The sequence below is a fragment of the Cydia splendana genome, chromosome 26 (genome assembly GCF_910591565.1).
Source record: "Cydia splendana chromosome 26, ilCydSple1.2, whole genome shotgun sequence".
Classification (NCBI taxonomy): Eukaryota; Metazoa; Arthropoda; class Insecta; order Lepidoptera; family Tortricidae; genus Cydia; species Cydia splendana.
Window position 1 is genome coordinate 9,842,605 of NC_085985.1, and position 24,601 is coordinate 9,867,205.

The window sequence follows — 24,601 nt, forward strand, 5'->3', positions numbered from 1 at the left end:
ACAGATGGCGCATACACCTTTGGCCTATCCTCGGCTAGATGGCGGTGATGACACCGTTTCATATTTAACAATTTTAGCACATACGTATCAGTGAATGAACATGGGTCAAAATGATATAAAAATAATAAAATCATTTACCCATATATATTAATTTTTTGATAGTTTTATACGTTTTCATTTTGAGTTTTGGTCGTGTGTCGATAGATGGCAATAAAATTTACTGTGACTACAAAATTTACTATGACAGGACCCCTCTATACTATCTATTCTCTTTGCTAGTACGGAGGGTAGCTTCCTTTCGCTATACCTTGCACGTCCATATAAGTATAAATATATCTATATGTATAGCAATGTACCACACCGCATTTTGTACGTAGTATAAAAGTAAGCAATAAATATATTGATTGATTGATTGATGATTGACTATATTTCTTTATGCCCGAAGCCAAATTGTAGAGTTAGACCAAGAAAAGTCTGCAGCGATTTTGATAGCCCACGCAGTGAAGCGTTAATTATACGTCATAATTTCATAGAAGTTTGACGTTTAAAATAACACTTGCACTGCGTTGGCTATCAAAAGCGGCGTGGCTCACTCCGCGATTTCGTCGCTTTGCAACAGGTAGCTACAAGTACATCCGTCCTACACCAATTTTGGTGGCTAGCCATAAGCCGCGCGTGGCGCTGTCGCCACCTAGAGGTCATATCTGTCCTGATCGTAACAGACCCGTTTTGTTAGAGAGTGAATCTTCTGTACCTAGTACTATTATTTATTCTGTGCCGCTGCAGACTCTTCTTGGTCTAACTCTATTTCAGTCTTTTTTTACAAGCTTTTTATTAACTTGTAATGTACCTATGTAACTATGTTTGTACGGGTCAAATCTTGCAAGTTAAATTTGACACACTTCCCGGTTTTCGAAGAAGATGAAAATTTGCATACATGTGTAAGTCGGGTGACAATGCAATATTATAGTACCATCGAGCTGATCTGATGATGGAGACAGGAGGTGGCCAATAGGAACAACGCAACCTAACTGTGTTTGGGGTTTTTAGAATTGTATCGATGAGTATTAGTTGCCTGTGGAAAGAAAAGTACAGTCAGCGACAAAAGCTTGTAACAAAAATTTAACTTTTGCCATAAACTTATTTATTCAGCAAGCTTTTAGAGTACTTACTTGGCGGCCGAAGCCTCTGCGGGTGCTCCACCAGGTTGGTGACAGCCTGCACATTCAGGTTCCTCACGATGTCATCTTCCCCGGTATTGCACTCCGTCACCCTGTGCTGGCTCTGTTCTGCACTAGTCGCACATTGTGCCTCTCTCTCTTCCGCCGTCATGAGGATCACGCTGTCCCACCTGGCAAAAAATATTTGACTTAAATTAACTTTACAGTACATATGGTGCTACTTTATCGCACTAGTGCGATAATTAGTACATTAAGTAACTATGTGGGTCATTCCATAATAAACGCTACCAAGGGTTCAAAAATGAAAAATAGTTTAAGAAGTCAACACTAACCTATTTCCATAGAAAACATACCAAACCTTCATGTCAGAAAAAAAAAACCGGAAAAAAATCAATTTTTACATATTTTTCATGTACTTGATCGCAACGTTTAAATGATAGGCGTAAAACTAATTTTATACAGCGATATTGGCAAGACTAATTAAAAAGAAAGTAACTGTAAACTGTTACAAATTTCCCGCAGTTATTAAAAAAAATATCGTAATTTTATAATTTGTCTTTAAAAATATTAAAAAGCATGGATTAATCGGTTTTTAGAAGAGTATTCTAGACTGTGGTCTCAAAGTAACACCCGAAACGAAAAAGAGATAAAAGTATGTGTAACTTTTCCCGTAATTAACTATAGCCAAACATGTTTTGCCAAAGAAAGGCTATGATGTGAACCTATGCAAATGTGTAATAGTTGTTGTTTTAGCGTCTGCTTTAGTCGTATGTTTTAAAGTTTGAAGTTGTGTAACACCCGAAACGTGTTGATCGTCCGCCTGTCATTCCCCGGCTTTTCTCCGTGATGGTTAGTGCTAGAAAGCTGCAATTTGGCATGGATACATAAATCAATCATGGCGACAAAGTAGTAACACAAAAACTACAAAAATATTTTTTTTTAGGTTTGCTCCTGTACAAAATATTTTTAATTTTTTTGCGACTTTAATCCTGTGATGTGGGGTGTCGTTGGATAGATCTTTCAAAATGAATAGGTGTCACCATCAACCATTTTTTGATTAAGTGAATATTTTCGGTAATATTCGCATCGAAAGAAAAATAATTATGATATCTTCGAGAAACAGTTTTTATTGTTAAGATTAATGTATTTTATAATAATTCAGCATTTATTACTTATGTTTTTCATCGAATTTATTAAAACGACAATAATTTCAATAAAATGAGCCATAATTTCGTATAAATCTGTCTTAATTTCGTACTCGTAACACCCGAAACGAACCATGAGTAACACCCGAAACAGGTAATTTATTTTATTAAAATTAATTGAAAAGTGATACTAAGTGTTACTTCAGTGTTTCAGTAGGCTATACTAACTATTATTACTTGACATAAATAAAACTGGAGGTTACTTGACAAAATTCGCTAAATTATGCATTTTGGTACTGATGGTCAGAAGGTATAGGCCAATTCCTGTAACGCCCGAAACAGCTACTTTTTAGTGATTCTCTCGTTATTGCTCTTATACTTTAATTATGTGTGTACAGGAAAATAAAATATTATCAAAGTAGTAGATGAATCAATAGTTATAACCTCCTAGTTCCTGTTACAATATCCAATAAAACCTTATTTTAAGAGTTCAAGTGTAACACCCGAAACGGTGGAATGACCCATGTCGAAAATTTAAAGGGCCATGTTGTAAAACGTTGTACGATACGCGTGCGAATACTTTCTATCCTTCCTATTTTTCGCAGTTGTATCGTAATGTACTAATACCCTGATATAATTGTTACATACTTGCTGTGACTTAATTTTTCAAGTGTTTTTCAATAAAAAGACACGTCGAGATTGTTTACCTTTTTTCTAATGCTAATAAACGAAGTGTAGTACGTTACCATTCTATGTCGGGCACGGAGTTGCTATCGGTCTTGTCTAAACCTACATATTTCTCAATGATATGGTTTGCAACCATACTATAGAGAAATATGTATATCTATATTAGTCTTTTTCAAACCGGAAGGGTAGAATGACACATGTCAAAAAGTGATTAGCATTGGAAAGTCAAATGGCGTTCTAACAGTTTTAATCTTCTATCGAAAGATCGCAGTAAATGTACTGTAGCTACATAATTTACCATTACAGTAACTCTCTATTTCAAATTCTCTTTGGTACGAGTAAGTTACCATTCTATGTCGGGCACGGAGTCGCTGTCCGTCTTGTCGGACGCCAGGAGCGCTAGCTTGGTGGCCGATGAGATGCCGGTCTTGCGCGCGATTTGCGATATCTCGTTCTGTAGCTTCTCTAATTGGGCCTGAAACATAAGAAAAATATATGTGACGTTATCCATGAAAAGGGACCTAATTGTCGATGGCTCTTACGCCATTATTAACGGTGCTCCGATAAATATCGGATTATAATATTAGCTGAAAATTGTTGAGCATTAGACTTTTTGTTCGTCGCGACATCTATTGTCAAGTAGCGGTACTGATTAATCCGCTACTCGACGCTAGATGTCGACTACGAAAATAATAGTCGTTTCGGTAAGAAAACTAATGTATGGAGCGAGCACTCTATGCTTACTTATCTATGCTTGTATCAATAAAATTACACTGTAATATTAGGTCCTTACCTATGAAATTGGCGTTTTTGTTCATAGATATAAGTCTGATCCTAGTTTTTTTTTTTTTACAAAAGTACATACACAATTACAATAAAACTACAGTGCACTCAATAAACAACGATTTTACATACAATTAATTGTTATTTTTTATTGACCGAAGCGAAGCGAAGGTCTACGTTTTGACTCGGGCGTTTTGCTTTCGTATGTCCGGATGTTCTCTTCTACAAGTCACAATTCTCAACCGATTCTCATGAAATTTTGTGACCAGATTCTATGATTAAATAAAATTTTTATGTCAATCCAGTTTTTGGAAATTTTTAAAATGGCGGAGTCGTGATACCTCGCGCCTAAACAAATAGTCGTATCGATATCATAAGAGTTTTTTCTTTTTGAGATATGTTATAGATTAAAATTAAATGGCCAAAAATTCAGAAAATTTATTTCGCTGGTTTTGGAGGTATTGAGATATTTAATTTTAACTAATTTTAACTTGAGAATGCGTAGCTAAATTTCGTCAGCTTATCTAAGAACTATTTGGCTCAGTTTGTAAGCATTCGCTTTTTTTTGTTTGCACCTAGAGTCTGGGTTCGATCCCCAGTATTTGTATGCTGGGATATAACTTTTTTTATTTTATTATTACACTTAAATTTCGTATTGTTTTTTTTTTATTTACTATATTTAAAGCTCTTAGCACCATGTAATTTAAAGCTCTGCTCGCGAGGTCTACAGCTCACAGAGCCACTAGTTGTTAAGTGTTCAGAATTAAGCCTTGAAAATAGGTCTTTTCATGTGCTGTCGGTTCGAGTATTAAAATTACTTATATTTTTCTAATGGTACCAATTTTCAAGAAATGGAGATATTGAAAACATACCTTAAAGGTGTCAAAAATTACTGGAAAAATTTTGTTTGGTTTGAATTAGCCATCAAAAAAATATCCGCAAAATTAATTGTATGGAAATTCGTGTTTCGTTGAAATTCTCCGAACAAAACGCCAATTTCATAGGTAATGACCTAATATAACACTTTAAAATCTCGCGTTTTGTACACATATTTAATTCTATTATCTATAATAATATCTCCATGAAAGAGTCATTTTCTACTCGTCGACTGTAATTCTTGAATTAAGATTTCGTATACCAAACTGCATTTGGGTACTTTCAACAACAACAACTCAACTATAATATTCATTTCGATACAGTTTAGTCAACTATAATCAAATTGACCAATCACAGCTCGCCGCTGTCAAGAGGACGAAACAAAACCATAGCTCAAATTCATTATTTATTTTAGGTTGTATTGTAGGAACAATTGCTTCATAAGTCAGAAACGCGCATGTGACACCCATAATATAGGAACATCCATAGACTACGAAAACCGCTTAGCATTACTTGTTAGTCTCCATAGGCTACGGTGGCTAAAATCGTGAAAAAATCTGTTTAAAATTGAATTTAGCGCTACACAAGTACCAGGGCCTCATGAGTTACGAGAAGGTGTCGTTGACCAACTCGCCGGGCCGCGGCCGGGGAGCTACGGGAGGGAGCTAAAATTCACTGTACCTTCATCCTAAGCCTCTCGGCTTGCTGCCTGAACTTGCCCGGCTCGTGGAAGCGGAGCGCGCGTCGCGTGCGGGTTGGGGGCTTGACGGTGACCCGGGGGTCCATCCAGGAAGCATCGCCGACGGGTTCAGAGGTCGCAGCTCCGGACAATTGGGCCTTGAATTCCTCGCGACGCTTCGCTCTGATGTTGGCCTGTAAACATGATAAGTTTTTGGCAAAAATTTCATTTTTGGTACAAGCTTTTATCGCTGACTGTACTTTTCTTACGACAGACAACTAATACTCATCGAGACAATTCTAAAAAACCCCTAACACAATTAGGTTGCGTTGTTTCATCACAGAGTTCCTATGGCCACCTCCTGTCTCCATCATCAGATCACGACAGTACCATATTATTGTATTGTCATCAGGACTACAAAGTGCTACCAATTTTCATGACGCTACGATCCTTGGAAGATGGTTAAATTAGTTACCTAAGATTTCATTACATAGTTACATACAGGTCGTTCTAATAAAAGCTTGTTAAAAAGTGTTCGAATAACTATCATCATCATCATCATCATATCAGCCAGAGGACGCCCACTGCCGGACATAGGCCTCCCCCAAAGAGTGCCACAATGACCGGTCTTGCGCCACCCGCATCCAGCGGACTCCCGCGACCTTTACCAGGTCGTCAGTCCACCTTGTGGGGGGTCTACCCACGCTGCGCCTTCCGGTACGAATAACTATAATTTCCAAAAACTATAAGGATTTCTTTTGCATGGAACCTGCTTCTTTTAGTCCGTTAAAATGCAAACTATATCCCCGAAACATAAAAATAAATCGTTTAAACTTTTTAGGATTCCGTACCCAAAGGGTAAAACGGAACCCTATTACTAAGACTTCGCTGTCCGTCCGTCCGTCCGTCTGTCCGTCCGTCCGTCCGTCTGTCACCAGGCTGTATCTCACGAACCGTGATAGCTAGACAGTTGAAATTTTCACAGATGATGTATTTCTATTGCCGCTATAACAACAAATACTAAAAACAGAATAAAATAAAGATTTAAGTGGGGCTCCCATACAACAAACGTGATTTTTGACCGAAGTTAAGCAACGTCGGGCGGGGCCAGTACTTGGATGGGTGACCGTTTTTTTTTTTTTGCTGTTTTTTGCATTATGGTACGGAACCCTTCGTGCGCGAGTCCGACTCGCACTTGCCCGGTTTTATTTAACTTTTTGCCTACGCTATAGTGTAATTAGGGTTCCGTACCCAAAGGGTAATTAGGGTTCCGTACCCAAAGGGTAAAACGGGACCCTATTACTAAGACTCCGCTGTCCGTCCGTCCGTCCGTCCGTCTGTCACCAGGCTGTATCTCACGAACCGTGATAGCTAGACAGTTGAAATTTTCACAGATGATGTATTTCTGTTGCCGCTATAACAACAAATACTAAAAACAGAATAAAATAAAGATTTAAATGGGGCTCCCATACAACAAACGTGATTTTTGACCGAAGTTAAGCAACGTCGGGCGGGGTCAGTACTTGGATGGGTGACCGTTTTTTTTTTTGCCGTTTTTTGCATTATGGTACGGAACCCTTCGTGCGCGAGTCCAACTCGCACTTGCCCGGTAATTTTTCTTCTCCCTCAGAGCGTCCTCTGAGGCTCTGACAGGTTAGTCGTATAAAGATACAAGCAAATTTGTCTTTATGGTAAGCGACAAAGTGGTACCTTTTGATTGAGAACGACATATATTATTGCGGGTTCAATGAGTATTTACAAAGCATCTGTTCGTAAGAAGTATGATATATTTTGTGGAATTAGTAGGGTAGGATGTGTGGGGGTAGGATGTGTGGGGGTAGGGTGTGGGGTGTGTGTGTGTGGGGGGGGGGGGAGGTATACCTTGAGGGTGGGCGCCACGTGTGTGAGCTGCACGCGCTTGCCCGCCGTGTCCACGGTGCGGCCCTCGCGGTCCAGGATGAGCGGCGCCGGGCCCGTGCTGCCAGCACCCGCCAGCGCTCCCCCTGATAAACAGTTCATACTAGTTTATGTCACTGCTGCACACAGACAAGACATCCTCCAGGCTGAGCATAGTAGCGCTACCCCCTCAGCCACAAATATACGGTGGTTTTACTCCATTTTCGAGTCGAAGTGTCTTTGTGTGACGCCCGTGTCTTTGAACGGACCAATCACGGCACGGGACCTCGCTCACCTCGTCCCCCGCACCCCAGTATTTTTGGCAGCATCGGTTTCATGAAATAATTTCTCCTCCGTCTAGAGGATTCCTAGTCTATGCTGCTACATAATGATAGGCATTAAAACTCGAGTGTGGGTTTATGAAACGAACGCAGTGACTTTCATAATAGTATCACACGAGTGTTTAAATGCGTAATTATATACAGTTACATACACTGCTTTATCTACACACATATTATAAACTTTCTATGATACTCGTATATTCACTAACCTCATATTACAGCCGACATTGAGCCACTTCGCTCTCTGGCGGAACTCGCGGATATGAGGTGGCGTCTCCGAAATATCTTTATCGCACATTTTACACGAAACTTTTGTTATAGTTACTTTAAAAACAACAAAAAAATTAAGTAGAAACAATTGCTTTATAAGTAAGAAACGCGCATGTGACACCCGTACTATAGCAACATCCATAGACTACGAAGACCGCTTAGCGCTACTTCATTTCTTTTATTTATTTGCTTGTTAGTCTCCATAGGCTACTGTGACCAAAGCCGAGAAAAAAACTGTCCATAAAATGTAATTTAGCGCTACACAAGTACCAGGGCCTCATGACTTACGAGAAGGTGTCGTTGACCAACGCGCCGGGCCGCGGCGGCCGGGGCGCGTACGAGTATGAAGGTATCGCGGCTGCTCGCGTATCTTAGCTGTATGCTTTTGGGTTGTTTACTTATATGATTTAAACTATTATTTTTGTCGACTTGTAGGAAAAGTATTGTATGCAACGTCGTATAAAGTAGGTCAAAAATTCTCGTGGCGTATTCCTTTACAATGGTCGCCTACGCCTGCGGCTCCGGTTCATATTGTAACCCACGCCACTCCCCTTTTTTTACCATTTCTTATACAACGGTTGCATAAAAAACTATTATATTACATTTATTTTTTAAGGAAGTACATTTTTTGTTTACAGTGGTAGCTCGAAGTGACGCCCTTCTTGTGCGATACATTGACGGTCCCTCTTAAATGTTTCTAAATGAACTTTTCTTAAAATTTGCGGTGTAATTAAAAAATAAATGATAGATTTATTATTTCATAAACGATAGTTTTATTATTTTATTACAGTTTATTATCGCAAATAATGAATCTCAAGCAGTTTTATCTCTTACGACACCGACGTTCTTTGAGGGGTGAGTCGTTTTACTAAATGTATGGGAGGGTTTGAAGTTAATGTTTGGGATATTTCTGCTTTCATTAAAAAAAATATATTAATGTAATTTTACTCATTGGGTAACGCACTTTCGATATCAATTTGAAGTTTTCTGATTTCTGTTATATTAACTCACATTTATAGACGGGTCTAACGCGAATTTTATTCGATTACCTTGATTTACCGACGTTTCGAACCAGGTTTCACTGGTCGTGGTCGCGGCTGACTGATGTCCCAGCAAAATGTCAAAACAGAGATTTGTGGAACTACCCGACGAAAAGTCTATAAATGTGAGTTAATATGTGTTCTGTTATATTTACGGAATTATCGCCTAGCTACACTTAACGATTACACTGTATAGGTATACCTATATATTAAATGAAGTATGGATGTAATTACCGGCGAGTTTCCTCTGTATGCGCGCCTGCAGCTCCGCTATTTTCCTCTGCTTCTCAAGTTCCTCGGCGCTCTGCGCGGCCGAGGCGTCTGCAACAAAACATAATGCTTTACTCATACTCATTCTTTGTTGGTAATAGGTTAATTACATGTCAGCTTACATAACTAGTACAAATAACATAAAAGTAAATTAAAATTACAACATATTCATTACAATACTTGCCTAGGTTTATATTTTTATCAATATTTCGCAGTCAGAAATTCTTCTATATTATAGAACAACCGCTCAACAAGCGACGCTTTAAAGTTTATTTAAAAAAATTAACAAACTAGGTGCGTCTGTTATTACTGTTGGTAGATTATTATACACAGAGGGGCCCATGACGTGTATAGTTTTTGTCGTCTTTGCTAAGCTACGGGGCACCGCTGCTAGTTTGTGTCCGTATCCGTATTTTACGCTTTATCACACACAACGAGCCGCCTCGCGAGGAAAGTGCCGCGCGGAACAGCTCGGTTTGTGTAGACGTGCCTCGCCCGAGGCAATGTGGCAAGGCACGTGTACAAACACTGATAACGGGGTCTGGGCCTCACCTGGCTTAGAATACAGCACCGGCTTGATGACGGCCGGCGGCGGCATGGTCTTGGAGGGTAAAGTCGCCTTTATCTGCTGCGCCGTGGCCGCCGCGGCAGCCACAGGTGTCTTCTCTCCTTTCATGGCGGTGAGAGCGCGTTTACGTTCTTCTATCTCTTTCTGGGCGTTCGCCATCATCACCTGAAATTTAAGGTCAGTTTACATACATACATACATATAATCACGCCTATTTCCCGGAGGGGTAGGCAGAGACCACGGATTTCCACTTGCTACGATCCTGACATACCTCTTTCGCTTCCTTCACTTTCATAACATTCCTCATACACGCTCGCCGGTTTAGGGTGCTCTTGACCTGGCCTTTCTTCAGGATTTCCCCGATCTGATCAGAGAAAGTCCGCCGAGGTCTACCCCTTCCAACTCCCACTTCCACTTCTCCTTTAGGTATACACTATCTTTGTTAGCCTTCTTTAACTCATTCTTTCCACGTAGTTTAGACGAAGACTATTTCAGCCGCCTAAATTACCGCGCCTAAAAGAGGCACCGTATAAACACTTTCGGTGCCATTTTTTCGCGGCATGCCAGCGCTGGCACGGAATAGAACACGCGCCTATTTCTTGGCGCCAGTAACCCCCGCCTGCGTTTCTCGCGCCTATTTTTCGGACCCGTGTAAACACGTCTCTGCCAGTCGCTAGCACGCCTCTTGCTTTGCTTTGCTTTTTAGACTTCAGAGCTCCTGAATTCATTTTAAATAATGGAGATCCTGAGATAGACTACAGATCTCCTGATATCCTGAGATCCTGGATCTCCTGCGTTATCAGGAGATCTAGGATATGCGCAAAAACTAGAACCGTCGGCTGTGGTGGCGCGCTAATTTAGATTGTCCCCAATATTTATAATTAGAAATGGTAAAATTGAAATCTAATACACAAAATATAAGATTATTCTCACCTTAATCCGATCAGCACTTAACCCAGTAATCTTCGAGCCAATAGTCTCCGACCCCTGCACCGGTAACGGTAAGACCTCCACACCATTCCCATTCTTATCCTTCTCCCGCTCTCTATCCTCCTCTCTTTCCTTCTTATCCTCATGCCGGGACCGCTTGCTGTCCTTTTCTTTCCTGTCATCTCTCTCTTCATGCTTGCGTTTTGAGGATTTTGAAGAGGATACCAGTTCGGATGCCAATGCTATAATTTTGTCGGCGAGCTTACTCGCTTTTTTTGAATCTATGTGCGATGATATTTTGTCTATGATTTTTCGGCGTTCATACCTGGAATGTTATGAAAATATATTATTAAGGGGCTCTATAGATTATACAGGTCCAAGGGGAAAAAGAGGTTGAGGAAAACCTCAAAAACGATGGGCAGACAACATCATACAACTAGCTGGAAAGAACTGGATGGAAACAGCAAAAAACAGAGAGAAATGAAAGGGTAAAGAGGATGCTTTCACCCAGCAGGGATCAGTGCCATCAAAAGTGAAACCAATCTAACATATAAAGCTATAATAATAATAATAGATTATACAATTTAGCTGGTACTGGTAACCATGGCAACTCCAGGTTTAACAGGTTAACCCCAGGTTAGTCGGATTGTGCAAGTGGCGCTAAGTGCAGGAACTAGGCCAACTATTATTTATTTATTATTATTTATATCACAGACATGATTCATAGTTTTTTAGTACTTTAACTACTACCTCTAAATCATAATTAGATTCCAAAAAAAGTAAGACAATGTTGCCACTTTTTACTAGCGCGTCTTGTATTTATGTAAAAATAAGTAAGTAAAAGTACTTTTTTAAATTGTAGGAGTAAAATTAGAAATAAATAAATTATCTTAGCGTGTTTATTTATAAAAAGGAATTTACTATTTTACAAACAAATTATTGCAGTGGCAACATTTTTTGGAATCTAATTATGATTTAGAGTATAAATGCTTAGAAGGCTAAATGCTAAAATTAGTAACAAAATATGGATTGCTAAAAGGAAGCTAAGGAAGATTTTTTTATTTTAAGGTTTTGGTAGGGTAGGAGTCTCCCCTAGTAAATATAGTCTAGTTAAGTAAGTGGGAAGACACTCCTCCTTTCTGGCAAACTCTGCTCATTGCTCCGAGCAATTTTTAGGTTTTATACCACTTGACGTCCTTTTGTGTGCGCACAACTACAGATAAGATAAAGACTTGAATTTTGACTACCATAAATATCGGAAAGGGATAGTGCCATACATTATTAAGGGATAGCATGATTCGTCCTTGAATGGCTGTCCAACTTCAGTTTTGTAGGAAGTGTCCTTTCTGTACTGTAGTACTATTATTTATTCTGTGGTTAAGTCCAGTTTCCATGTGAATTTTTTCATGACATTTGTTTAAATGTATAAATTCAATATAAAAACTACAATTTTGTGTAAGCTAAGCCCCCTCTTAATACTAAAAGGCAATTTCTACCAGTCAACCATAAGCTAAACAGAAAGATTGAGTATATAACTATTGGTATAGTAATAAAACAAATATCAATTATACACTCAAGCCTGTCACAAATTCTTTGAATGGGACTAATGGGAGTAAGGGCGGGCCTGTGCTAATGGACTCTCACACAAATTTGGGTCCCTTCCAGGCCAAACTGCTGGGGCATTTTGCCTCCTTTTCCACCTCTGAAGATGCGGCAGTCATAATATTTGAGGCAGACGAGGCGCCCTTGCACATCCTCACAGAGTGCCCTTGCCTAATGCGTACTCGTGACTTAATCCTGGGCGGACACATATTGTGCCCGGAGGAGTTAAAGTCTCTCGAGATCAAAAAAATCCTGCAGCTGTTTGTAGTTGCAGGTTTGGATCGAGAGTTGTAGTAGGTGGCGATCACAATAGATCAGGGATGGTCGCAGTGATACATAGGCTTTAGAGCCTTATATAGCCCCTAACATGAAGAAGAAGAAAAGTCATAATATTTACAAGTTAATAGGAAGACGCCACTCACCCGCTAGTGAGGCAATAGGAAACGGTCGAAAGAAGCGAGCTATCCGACTTCCCGATGGTCCTGTAAATGGCGCGGTCGAGCGACGACCGGAGCTCCTCCACCTCGCGCCGGGACAGCTGCGTCGCCATCTCTGACAACACAAAATCACCAATACACCGAACTCAAGACGATAAGAATTTTGAGGTTATGTCAGTACCTTTGGTTCAAGATCGGTGCCATTTGTAAGTAATGCCGAAATAAGCGTGACGGACGCTGTTTTACTTGTTTGGTGGAATGGATTTATTGGATTTTCGGGCGAAAATATGAGCAACGCAATTGCAAAAATATACGTTTGACGACTTTGACGTGATCGTAAACAAGATTTGTTTTTTTTTACCGTCGCTTTTGGACTGTTTGGACTGAAAACCATAAGCAAGTAGGAACAGTAAAGTGAAGTCCAGATTGGGTGATCAAATCGACCGATTTGATCAGAAATGAAATTGGGATCTATTTCCAGTCTAATCACCAAATTTAGATTTATGGTCATATTAGAGCCCTCTAAATTGAGAAATACCCGAAAACGAACTGGTATTCTTGCGTCCGCACCCCATTTTATCGGTAAAGTAGCTAACACACTATCGCACCGCACCAAGGTCATTGTGGGACGCACCCATAAGTAAGAGGGAGAAAGAGATATCGCTGTCTCCGTCTTACTTATGGGTGCGTCCCACAATGACCTTGGTGCGGTGCGATAGTGTGTTAGCTACTTAATATCGGTCAGAATCAGCGGTTGAATTCGGCGAGCCAAATTGGTGTTTGCGTCTGCATGCCTGATTCAATCGGACAATTTAATCAGATTGGTGAAAAATTGACTCGTCTGGATATGCCTTAATTCCTAGGCGTAATGTACAGACACATCATGTGCGACCTGATAATTAGCGAAATCGGCGAGCCGAGGCCATGCCAGCGAAAGAGTAGTATAATAATACCAGCTTTAATAGGTCTTATAACTTATTTTAGACCAAGTTTAGACTTCGACTAATCGATTTCAGAAAATAATCGAATGTACACTTACCCCGGTTATATAACACACGTTAACTATAAATCGTAGCGATTACTGTGCAGTCCGATTTGCGCAGTTTTGTCTACCGTATGTATGACAAATCGTTACGATAATCGACAACGATTTTTCATACACACGGTAGATAAAAATGCGCAAATCGGACTGCACAGATGTGGCACAGATTAATCGCTACGATTTATAGTTACGTGTGTAGCCGGCATTAATGTACATCCAAAGTGTACATCACTGATAAACTAACTTATCTTATCTGTGGACATAACAATTGCCAGTTTGGGTTTTGCTATTGTTGTGAACGTGAAATAATTGTAATTTAACTGTTGACACTGTCGTAAAAACAACTTAGAACACAACGTATTTCTCAATCTAATTCTGTGAAATTATCTAAAGCGTTTTCAGTGCACAAACATAACCTCGAAATGTCTGACGACGAAGATGTAATATTAGTGAAGCGGACCAAGCAGGTCCACTATGGATCACTGGAAGAGCAGGAAAAGGCGCGGCTCGCAGCCCTGGCTGCCGCGGCCAAAGAAGGCGTGGAGGATACTGGAGGAAAAGACTTAGGAGACATCCAGGTTTCGAATGGTGAGTACCGGTGTTGTAAGTTAAATCATCATCATCTTCCTCGCGTTACCCCGGCATATTGCCACGGCTCATGGGAGCCTGGGGTCCGCTTGACAACTAATCCCAAGAATTGACATAGGCACTAGTTTTTACGAAAGCGACTGCCATCTGACCTTCCAACCCAGAGGTAAAACTAGGCCTTATTAGGATTAGTCCGGTTTCCTTCACCGAAAAGCGACTGGTAACAAATATCAAATAAAATTTCGTACGTAAGTTCCGAAAAACTCATTGGTACGAGCCGGGGTTTGAACCCGCGACCTCCGGATTGAAAGTCGCACGCTCTTTTCAATTCATTCAGTATGTATTAAAATCAATTTTAATACATACTGGTTTTAGGCGGTTAGTGTAAGCTGGGCTGCCTACAGCGTGATGCTGTAGACCTCATATACCTGTGCTCATCTGCATCAATGCTAACATAACTTTGAACTACTCCACTCCCTCAAACTCAATTATACATCAAACTCAAGCTAAATATGAGTATGAATAAATTTGATACATTTTAAATCAACCTCACAGGATACAGCAGCATAGACAATCCACTGATATTTATCTACAATTTCCAGAATACATGGATCTGGAAGATGAGATCTCCAAAGACAAAAAGGCTTTGCTGGAGGAATTTGAGCGCAGACGGAAGGCGCGGCAGCTGAATGTGTCAACAGATGATGATGAGGTTAGTACACGTAGTATACATTGTCCCATTGTGCAGGAACGCGCAAAGAGACACAAGCCACCTGAAGCTGTTGCCGACATGGCTTCCTAACAGTCCCTACTTCAGCTGCCACAAATGCGGTTGCTAATGCCGGTCCCGCATTGGCATATACAGCCACGGCGGACGTTGTTAGCCGATTTTCGTGTTTCGCGGTAGGCCCTGTGAGTATCTAGTGACGCTCTCTACGCAGAGTTTTGGGTAATATTATAGAATGATTCTTGAGGAAGGTTTAGGTGTATGACTTGTCAAGGTTACAAAACCCGTGCCAGGCATGGCTCACTCCGCGATTTCGTCGCTTTGCTACAGGTAGCTAAAAGTGCATCCGTTCCGCCCCAATTTTGGGGAAAGCCATAAGCCGCGCGTGGCGCTGTCGCCACCTAGCGGCCATATCTGTGCTGATCGTAACAGACGCGTTTTGTTAGAGAGTGAGTCTTTTGTACCTAGTACTATTATTTATTCTGTGCCCGTGCGAAGCCGGGTCGGGTCGCTAGTTTATTATAAGTTTTTTTTACTAGCCTATTTGAGTGTCCCACTGCTGGGCAAAGGCCTCTCCCCTTAATTTCCACGACTCCCGATTTGGTGCTTCCTCCGGCCAGTTGTTCAGGAAGCTGTCCAGGCGGCTTAGCACGGTCGCGTTTTTATTCCTTGTCACCATGCCTGTCACGTTCTAACAAGTATGTAAGTGCGAAAGGGACGCGCATAGTGATAGTCGATAAAAATGGAACCGTGCTGAGCCCGCAGGTATTATTTATAAGTTAAATTCAATTAAAAATTTCAGGTGCGCAGGAGTCTCCGGCAGTTAGGAGAGCCGGTGTGTCTGTTCGGCGAGGGGCCCGCCGAGCGGCGCGTGCGGCTCCGAGATCTGCTTAGCTAGTAAGTTTCCTTCTTCTTTTCATTCTGTGAAACGCCCCTAACAAAACGATAAGTGAACGTGACGTCAAGGTCGCTGAGAGTCCATCTTGAAGTATGGTCAAAACAAGAAAATTGCGTTTTTGTCGGTGAAATATTGCGTTTGTGTATATAGTCGCTATACAATCTTTTTTTTGATAAAATGTAAGGAATCGAATGGTTTCCTTACTTATTTACTTTTTGGAAGTTAAAAAAAAGAGTTAAATTTTGAAACTTTCACGTCCTGTATTTTTGTATTATTTCCATATTATTATTTTAATATCCACATTATAGTGATAAATTGCTCATTTGCTATATATTTTACTAGATTTTGTTATAAAGTTCAACATGTGTCATCATCCCCATTGTAACATGTACAAGCTGACTATTTCAGCTTGGGCGAAGACGCGATCCACAAGAAGCTAGAAGAGGAGGAAGCTAGGATAGAGCGAGATAGAGGACGCGAAGGGACCTGGTACCACGAGGGGCCTAAAGAGTTACGCGAAGCTAGGCTCTGGATCGCTAAATACTCGCTGCCGAGGGCAAAAGCAAGGTAATCTATTTTTAGTTCTCAAATTTATCGCTAGATGGCGCTAGTAGTATCAGTGGGGAGACCTCCTTTCGGGCATTCTCAGCTCCGTTCGGCTCAGCATTGCTCCGAGCAATTATTAGGGATGGCAAAACTTGACGTCCCTTTCCGTCGACCACAGATAAGATAATGATTTGAATTTTGACAACCCTAAATAGCCGAAAACGATAGTGCCATACATTAGAAAGGGACAGCACGATTCATCCCTGAATTAAAAACTTCGGTTTTGTAGAAAATGTCCTTTCTGTACGGTAGGGTAATTCCCCAGTAACTGGGCTCTTTTAGTAATTGGCCGCCCTAAACTAAAAATGTATTCTATTCACTTATAAATAGAATTCATTTTAGTATAAGGCGGCCAGTTATTGAAACCTATGCGTCAATCTATGCGTCCAAAGTTAAAACGGCCGTTTATGTTTTGAGTTCAGAGATCGACGAATCCAGCCACATAAAAACTAGTTTGATGTATTCAAGGGGTACTTAAATACAAAATACGTAACGGCCCCCTTTTTTAAATACCTGCCGTTAAATTTAAATAATTCACGGAAACGTATGAACGTGTCTTGCTATTTCACTCACTCAGACTCATAGACTAGGAATCCTCGTTGACTGAAGTAGCATGACAAAAACGAACGTTTCCAAGAAAATACGATGGGAAAGAATTATGCATTACATCAGTACTCCAAATAGTTATGTGTGATAGTGTGATGTCTGTCCAGATTAAACAAGGCCCGGGCGGAGCTGCAGCTGGCGGGCAGCGTGCGCGCCGCCAGCAAGCAGGACGCGCAGCGCCGCGCCGCCGCCGTCGCCATCTACTGCAGTCAGGTACCATTCGCTTATAAATGCTATAGGTACAGGGCGGACACGCCATACATCAAAAATCATTTGCGTTTACATGTGTGCGCGGCACGTCTGTAGACGCGTCATTGTGTATGTGTGGGTAAGCCGCTTTCCTGAGCGGACGCCAGAAGTCCGCCAGATTCATGTCGCGGGGCGAGGTAACGCGAGTCGGGGCGGGGCGGGGCGTGGCCGTTCTGTATGATAGTACTATTACTTATTCTGTGCTATAGGCCCCGTGCATGAACTATAGGGGGCAGCATAGGAGCCGTCAGATTTTGGCGCGAGACGTAAATGTGTCGTTTATGCTTCCGATGTAGCCCACAAGATGGCGGAACCTACTATGCACAAGGAAACGTACTGACGAGAATGGTAGATGGTAGCACTTGTTTTGGCAATGTAGATGTGCACATATGTTTCCGATTCAGGCCACAAGATGGCAAACCCTACAACGCACACGGTCCCTTATGACCACCATTTTATTGGTTAATGTGATGCACACAGATATTTTCATTCCATTCGTGCCAGCGCGAATCGCATTTGTGAATCGACTTCTCTCCAGATCGATCTCTCTAGATCAGTGGTGGGCAAAGTACGGGCCGCGGGCCAGGTCCGGCCCGCGAAAGGATTTTATCTGGCCCGCTGCCGGTCATTTAAAAAAAATTAATATGGCCAGCAAAATAATAAAAATACATTTTTGCTGTAAATCTGGCCCTCTGAAATTCCTTCAAGTTTTGGCCCGTCATGAAGAAAGTTTGCACACCACTACTCTAGATGGCGCTGTGCTAACAACAAACTAGCGAACGATGTCCGCCCATCTGAATGTTCAAGATACTGCCATGTTACTAATTTGCCAGATTCCGATCTATCCGTTTTAATGTAATCATATTTTTGTATGCAGTTCATATGTTATTGCACTGCGTTTCAGCCATAATTTAATGTACAGTCACCTGCAATAATATGTTACACAATGAAGGCCGCAAAAATATCTGACACGATCTTATTTGTAGAGTCATAAGAGCGTGTCACATATTTTTGCGGACTTTGAAGAGTAACATTATTGCAGGTGACTGTACAATTTGACTGTTTCAATAGGGAGTATTACTGCAATGTTCTGCCGCCAGAGTGCAGCACAATTTTTTTTAGTATACCATAGAGTAACTTATACATACTAGGCCTTAAACAGTTTTTTGACAAGTTTTTACTATGACATTGATGCACCAAGGCGGTTTGTTTACAGGTGGTCTACCACGAAAATACAATGAAGCCGCCATTAACAGGCGTTCCCCTCTGTCGAAAATAGGCGGCCAATGGTCAACCATATGTATGGACTGACGTTTATCTGACATGACGTACCTATACATTTGATGTGCCCCTCCCCCGCAAAAAACGGCAGACTATTTTGTACCGAAAATTTTAGACATGGCGTCTCCGTTGGTTATATCCTCTAAGGCGAAAATCAAAATTTCTTTATCTGCCTCTCTATCGATCGAATAGGCAAGAGTGATAGAGAGGCAGAAACCGAACTTTCGATTGTCGTGTTTCACGGTAGGCCATGTGATTGACCTAGTGACGCCCTCTACGCAGAGTTTTGCGTAATATTCCCTATTAGTAGACCTATAGTTAAATAACACCAGGTCTACGGGTGGTATTCCACCTCTCCAATGTGTATTTTGTCTCACATTTTGTTTAATGAGAGAGTGAGACGCAATGACATTGGACCATTATATTGGACAGATTGAACACTACCCTATGGTAAAGTGGCATTCTATGGAACTTGCTAACTATGTAAACAAACCGCCATATTGAAATTGTCAAAAGAATGATGAATTTACTAGTGACTTTTGTTTACATAGTTAGCAAGTTCTATAGGCCCCGTGCATGAACTATAGGGGGCAGCACAGGAGCGGTCAGATTTTTGGCGCGAGGCGTAAATGTGTCGTTTATGCTTCCAATGTAGCCCACAAGATGGCAGAACCTACTATGCACAAGAAAACGTACCGACGAGAACGGTAGATGGTAGCACTTGCTTTGGCAATGTACATGTGCACATATGTTTCCGATTCAGGCCACAAGGTGGCAGACCCTTTACATTTCATGTTTCACCGCGAACTAACGAACGTTTTAATCCCGTAGTTTAACAAACTGACGTACTACATAACCATAACAATGACTCTGTCTATCTTAAATCAGTATATTTTTGGAAACCGTGTGCCGATTTCGCGCACTGTTTTGGGCTTTGGGGCTGTCCATAAATTACGTCATCGATTTTTGACCCCCCCCCCCTATAATCATCCAAAAATCATGCTTCAAATGACCCCATTTCCTCCTACTTCATGCTACCGTCATCCGATGTCCAGACCCCCCCCCCCTAATTTGAAATGACGTAATTTATGAATAGCCCCTTTGTGTATTTAGTAACTGCACAGAATAAATAATAATACTACCAAAGACATATGTAACTTCGTATAAGATGAATAAAGTCTAAGGAAAAAACGTGCCTCGGAAATCAAGAAAAAGTCATTCTCGAATAGATGGCGCACACACCTTTGGCCTATGCTCGGCTAGATGGCGTGACGACACCGTTTCATATTTAACAATTTTAACACATAGATATCAGTGAATGAACATGGGTCAAAATGATATAAAAATAATAAAATCATTTATCCATATATATATATATACATTTTTTTGATAGTTTTATACGTTTTCATTTGGAGTTTTAGTCGTGTGTCGATAGATGGCAGTAAATTTACTGTGACTACAAAATTTACTATGACAGGACCCCTCTATACTATTTATTCTCTTTGGTACTACCGTACAGAAAGGACGCTTCCTACAAACCCGAAGTTTGACAGCGGTTCAGGGTCGAATCATGATATCCCTTTCTAATATATGGCACTATCCCTTTAGGCTATTTAGGGTTGTCAAAATTCAAGTGATTATCATATCTGTGGTCGTGCACGCAATGGGACGTCAAGTTGACCCTAATAATTGCTCGGAGCAATGCTGAGCCGAACGGAGCCGAGTTTGGCCGAAGTCAGGAGTGTCTCCCCACTGGTAATTGGAGACGTCATGGCTGTCATTTTCTGTAGAAATCAGTCTGTCGATTTTTGCGGGGGAGGGTCACGTCATATGTATGGCTATTTGTACATGATTTTGTACGTAACGTACAAATAGCCATGTCAGATAAAAATGAGTCCATACAAAAGTTTGCACAAAAGGTATTTTCCTACTAGTCAAATCAGTTACTTTTTTTTAGAACTGTCAAAACGATTTGCTAATACGGAATTTATATGAAACATTACATCGTGACGTCACGGTCAACTCACCTACATTTTATATTTCTATCCGATTTATTAAATAGAACTTGTGTTTAAAAATAACTCCTATCTGTGTTCTTCTAATAATTATCTGGTGCTATATTTCATGCATGGTGTATAATAATTTATTATAAATACCTATTGTGCTAGGTTTTCGGCAGAGGGGTAAGCTCTTAAAGGCGACTCCAGTTATTAAATGCTCTAAGGCTTTGGGTAATTTAATAGGGAATATTACGCGAAACTGCGTAGGGGGCGCCACGATCAGTAATCAGTCACAATCTAAGGGTCCACAGCAAACTAGAGTAGAAATTTTGTTATCTAACCTCTCTATCACTCTTGCATATTCGAGCGATAAAGAGGCAGATAACTAAATTTCTATTTTCGCGTTTACCGGTAGGCCCTGGTTAAGGGGCCGGTATATGACGTTTTCGATTTAGACCTCACTTTGTAACCATAATTTGTTCAATAAATGTTTAATAATTGCATTAAATTACACGTAAATTTGTTCACGAAGAAACCGTGTACCGACTCTTCATGCCATTGTATTTTTAATTTGCTGTTATTCTCTACAAATCGACACTAAAAGTATCAAAAAATCAAAATATGGAGTTCCGTTTGAGACAGAAGCAAAACAATTTTGTCTTTGACAGTAATTGAATTATTGTATGATTCTGAAAGCTAGATAATTCAGCTACCAATTTATTATCGATTTATATTTTTACTCACAAAGACAACACAGAAATTCAATCTCAAATGTAAACTTTCGAACAATTTCCATACATTGACGACATCACTCAAAATTCTTCTTCAAGTCAGATGCCCGTTGGGGCTACACCGGAGCACACGTGTACTTCTTCAAATGAAAATGACAGCTTGATTTTCTTGCTTTTGACAATTATATTGACATTAAATCATATACGCACACGAGAAAGTATACCAGTAGATAAATTGTATTTCAAAAAATAGGGTACATAAATATCTGCTCGCGTCTCATTTAAATTTGATTTGCTGTTATAATGGTTGAAAACCGCAGTAAACTATCTTAAAACAATACGATTACAGTCGAATTTAAGTATTATGTTCCTTCAAAACTCGCTTAAAATGAAAAAAGTTTAAAGACTCATCTTTACTGATTGGGATCAATTTTTATTATGCTGGTATCATTTTGCGTCAGTTTAAAAACGTATTTGACTTCTGTACGTCAATGAATTTTGATGACAATTGTAATCTTGTATTATATTATAGAACTTTTATCTTAAAATAATGCCTATTAACAGGAAGAGTTATGTAATTCGTATAAGTAATACCTGAAAGTCTTGTACCTAGATCTGTAATACCATGGATTGCGACGAATAAATGATAATGATTATGCGGTTCGTTCCGTCTATATGTATAGGTAAACCAGAACTTTGGGAGTATTGTCAAGAGGGCGCTCGTTTTGAATTTTATATAGCAACAATTTGTATAGTGGGGACAATGGAAATTGGCAGATGATTTTTGTTTTATTCCGACAACTTTAATAAGTGCGAAGTTTGATGTTTGGATATTTCTTCGGTTTTTACGCTATAAAATTCGTGAATTTTACGACGTATGACACATAAATCAAAATCATCCAAATCTATTTTCTTTTTTTTGTTGTCTTTTTTTTAGGTTTGGTCGTTTAATTCCGCCCTTACGCCCTTCGCTAGCAATCCGTGATACCGATGCATGCGATACACCTAATACACAAATCAAATTATTACAAGACATCAACCAAATCGTGACGACCTGACTATAGTGACATTTGTCCATAAGTTTGAAACTTACCCGTCAATTCAGGTGGTAATTTCGTTATGTTTTCTAATGGAAGAAATTTCTCTCCCGCACGTTTTTTTTCCAATAAATAACTATATACACTATTTACAACTTTTTCTCTGTAAAATCTAAAACTTTCGGCATGATTATTGCAGTCTAATAATAATTCACACGAAACTAGACAAAGCAATGTTTACATTGTCAATATTGACAACTATCATAAAGGGTAGATGTTGTCTATTATTAAAGTTGTTGCCATTGCTAGAAATTAGTACCAACAAATTTCCGTAACATGGCGCACCCTCAATAGATCCTGGTTCACCTATATAATGCGTGTACGTGCTGTTCTCTGAAAATCTTCAAGAAAAAATAACGGCTAGACCAGCACTAAGTACTAGCGAGTTTTTGCGGCTTTGGAGACCGAGATGAAGCTTACAGGCCATTAGCGCTCTAGTTATTGTTATGTATACCTATGTATCGAATGTTTTATAAATTACCTATAAAAAGCAATGTTTTATTTCGATTAGGTCTACATTTTGTGCATATTGCATATCTGAAGTATTTTCGTACTAAACTTGAAACTTTCGTTGAAACTAAATAAAATAATTATTCCAAATGTACAGTCGCCTGCAATTTATGTTACACAACGAAGGCCGCAAAAATATCTGACACGATCTTATTTGTAGAACCATAAGACCATGTCACATATTTTTGCGGCCTTCGAAGAGTAGGTACCGTCATTATCACCAACTTTGCCCGCTTATTTTTTAAAACGAATTTTGTCAAAAAACATCACATCATATGTCTTTTTTTGCTCAGCACGTCCATTGTGATCAAACGCATCAGTTTATTTGAAAAAAAAAAAATATTTTTTATCGTGTTTTTACTCATTTTTTTGCGTTTTAGAGGGCGGGCAAAGATATCCGGGGTTTTCGCCAACATTGCCCACGTCAATTTGGTATTCAAATACAGCTCGTATGATGATGATGTCTAAGGATCACTTAAAGGTTTTGGGCAATCCTACCATTCCCTGTTAATAACTTAGCGATAAGTGTAAAAACTTAAAAATAAATTTGCTGGGCAATGTTGCCTACCCGTTTTTGCCCATTTCCAAATAAGGCTCGCCTAAGCATTTTACAAAGGCTAGGGTTGTCACTTTTGAGAAAATCTGTTACAATAGTTTAATGGCCAAAAATATGATTTTTGTTGTGTTTTTCATTCGTTAACGGGATAAAACATCTAAATAAAGGATAATAAGACAAATTAAATACAGTATATATTTATAAACTTATTTTAGTGTACAAACATAACCTTCTTTTACTTGCGAAGTTGGGTAAATTAGATGAAAGTGACAACCCTAATCCGTTTTTGGTGGTGGGCAATGTTGGTATAGATGCCAAATTACGGATTACTTTGCCCACCGCTAAAACTTTTGTGTATTTAGGCCTTTTTAGTTTAAATCTCAATAGACATAATCTATGCTTCATGTGTTATAACTCAAACCCGGAAATATTTGTCAAAGGGTTCTCAATTTTTTCTACTTGCATTCATTATTTATCAATTTTTTGCCCGCCGAAATATACCCTATATTAGACAACTCGCTCAAACTCTAAATTCCCAAGTCAAGTTATGCACAAGTTTGGGATATAGTTTTGTCAGAAATATAAACTATTTTCTACTAAAAATAGCAGGGTGGCCATAACTATTATAATTTTTTCTACATTAACGAATTTGTTTAAAATTGTCGTTTTGGGCAAAGTTTCCCTGGAGGCAAAGTTGGCGCTAATGACGTAACATATTATTGCAGGTGACTGTACATAAATGTTTCGGTGATTTTGAGATTATTTTTAGGTTAGTTTACTAACAATCAAGTTATGCAGATACCGATTTCGTGAACGTATAAGTAGTAAGGTACCGCTATTGTTTAGCGATACCGATTATTTTTGAAGGTAAAACTATACCGGTTGAAATATAAAGATATTAAAATTACAGCAGGGACAACCATTTTTTATAGGTGTACCTAAACCATCATTGGCCGAGCGTTAGCAAAGGTCTCCGTTTCAGCTTGGGCAAAAATGCTTTTGTAT

At 39.8% G+C, this 24,601-nt stretch overlaps 2 protein-coding genes across 3 annotated transcripts in view; one reads left to right on the top strand and one right to left on the bottom strand.

The window, feature by feature from the left end:
* The window catches only part of LOC134803258 (U4/U6 small nuclear ribonucleoprotein Prp3), a 64,669-nt gene extending 51,633 nt beyond the window's left edge, over positions 1–13,036 (bottom strand). Inside the window, exons 1-9 of one of the 2 annotated variants that reach the window (XM_063775993.1) lie at positions 12,887–13,036; positions 12,691–12,820; positions 10,670–10,991; positions 9,721–9,901; positions 9,133–9,219; positions 7,233–7,354; positions 5,354–5,545; positions 3,361–3,488; positions 1,173–1,351 (exon numbers count right to left, since the gene is read on the bottom strand). In XM_063775993.1, coding sequence (XP_063632063.1) covers positions 1,173–1,351; positions 3,361–3,488; positions 5,354–5,545; positions 7,233–7,354; positions 9,133–9,219; positions 9,721–9,901; positions 10,670–10,991; positions 12,691–12,818 — 1,339 coding nt within the window. In that variant the 5' untranslated portion in view covers positions 12,819–12,820; positions 12,887–13,036. Of the gene's footprint in view, positions 1–1,172; positions 1,352–3,360; positions 3,489–5,353; positions 5,546–7,232; positions 7,355–9,132; positions 9,220–9,720; positions 9,902–10,669; positions 10,992–12,690 lie in introns of both variants that reach the window. The other variant, XM_063775992.1, reaches the window with a different exon arrangement.
* A 982-nt stretch (positions 13,037–14,018) lies between these two features.
* LOC134803294 (U4/U6 small nuclear ribonucleoprotein Prp4) overlaps positions 14,019–24,601 on the top strand; it is a 39,555-nt gene continuing 28,972 nt past the window's right edge. Inside the window, exons 1-5 of the mRNA XM_063776068.1 lie at positions 14,019–14,335; positions 14,938–15,047; positions 15,865–15,959; positions 16,369–16,527; positions 17,280–17,385. Of these exons, the coding sequence (XP_063632138.1) occupies positions 14,170–14,335; positions 14,938–15,047; positions 15,865–15,959; positions 16,369–16,527; positions 17,280–17,385 (636 nt within the window). The 5' untranslated portion in view covers positions 14,019–14,169. The remainder of the gene's footprint in view (positions 14,336–14,937; positions 15,048–15,864; positions 15,960–16,368; positions 16,528–17,279; positions 17,386–24,601) is intronic.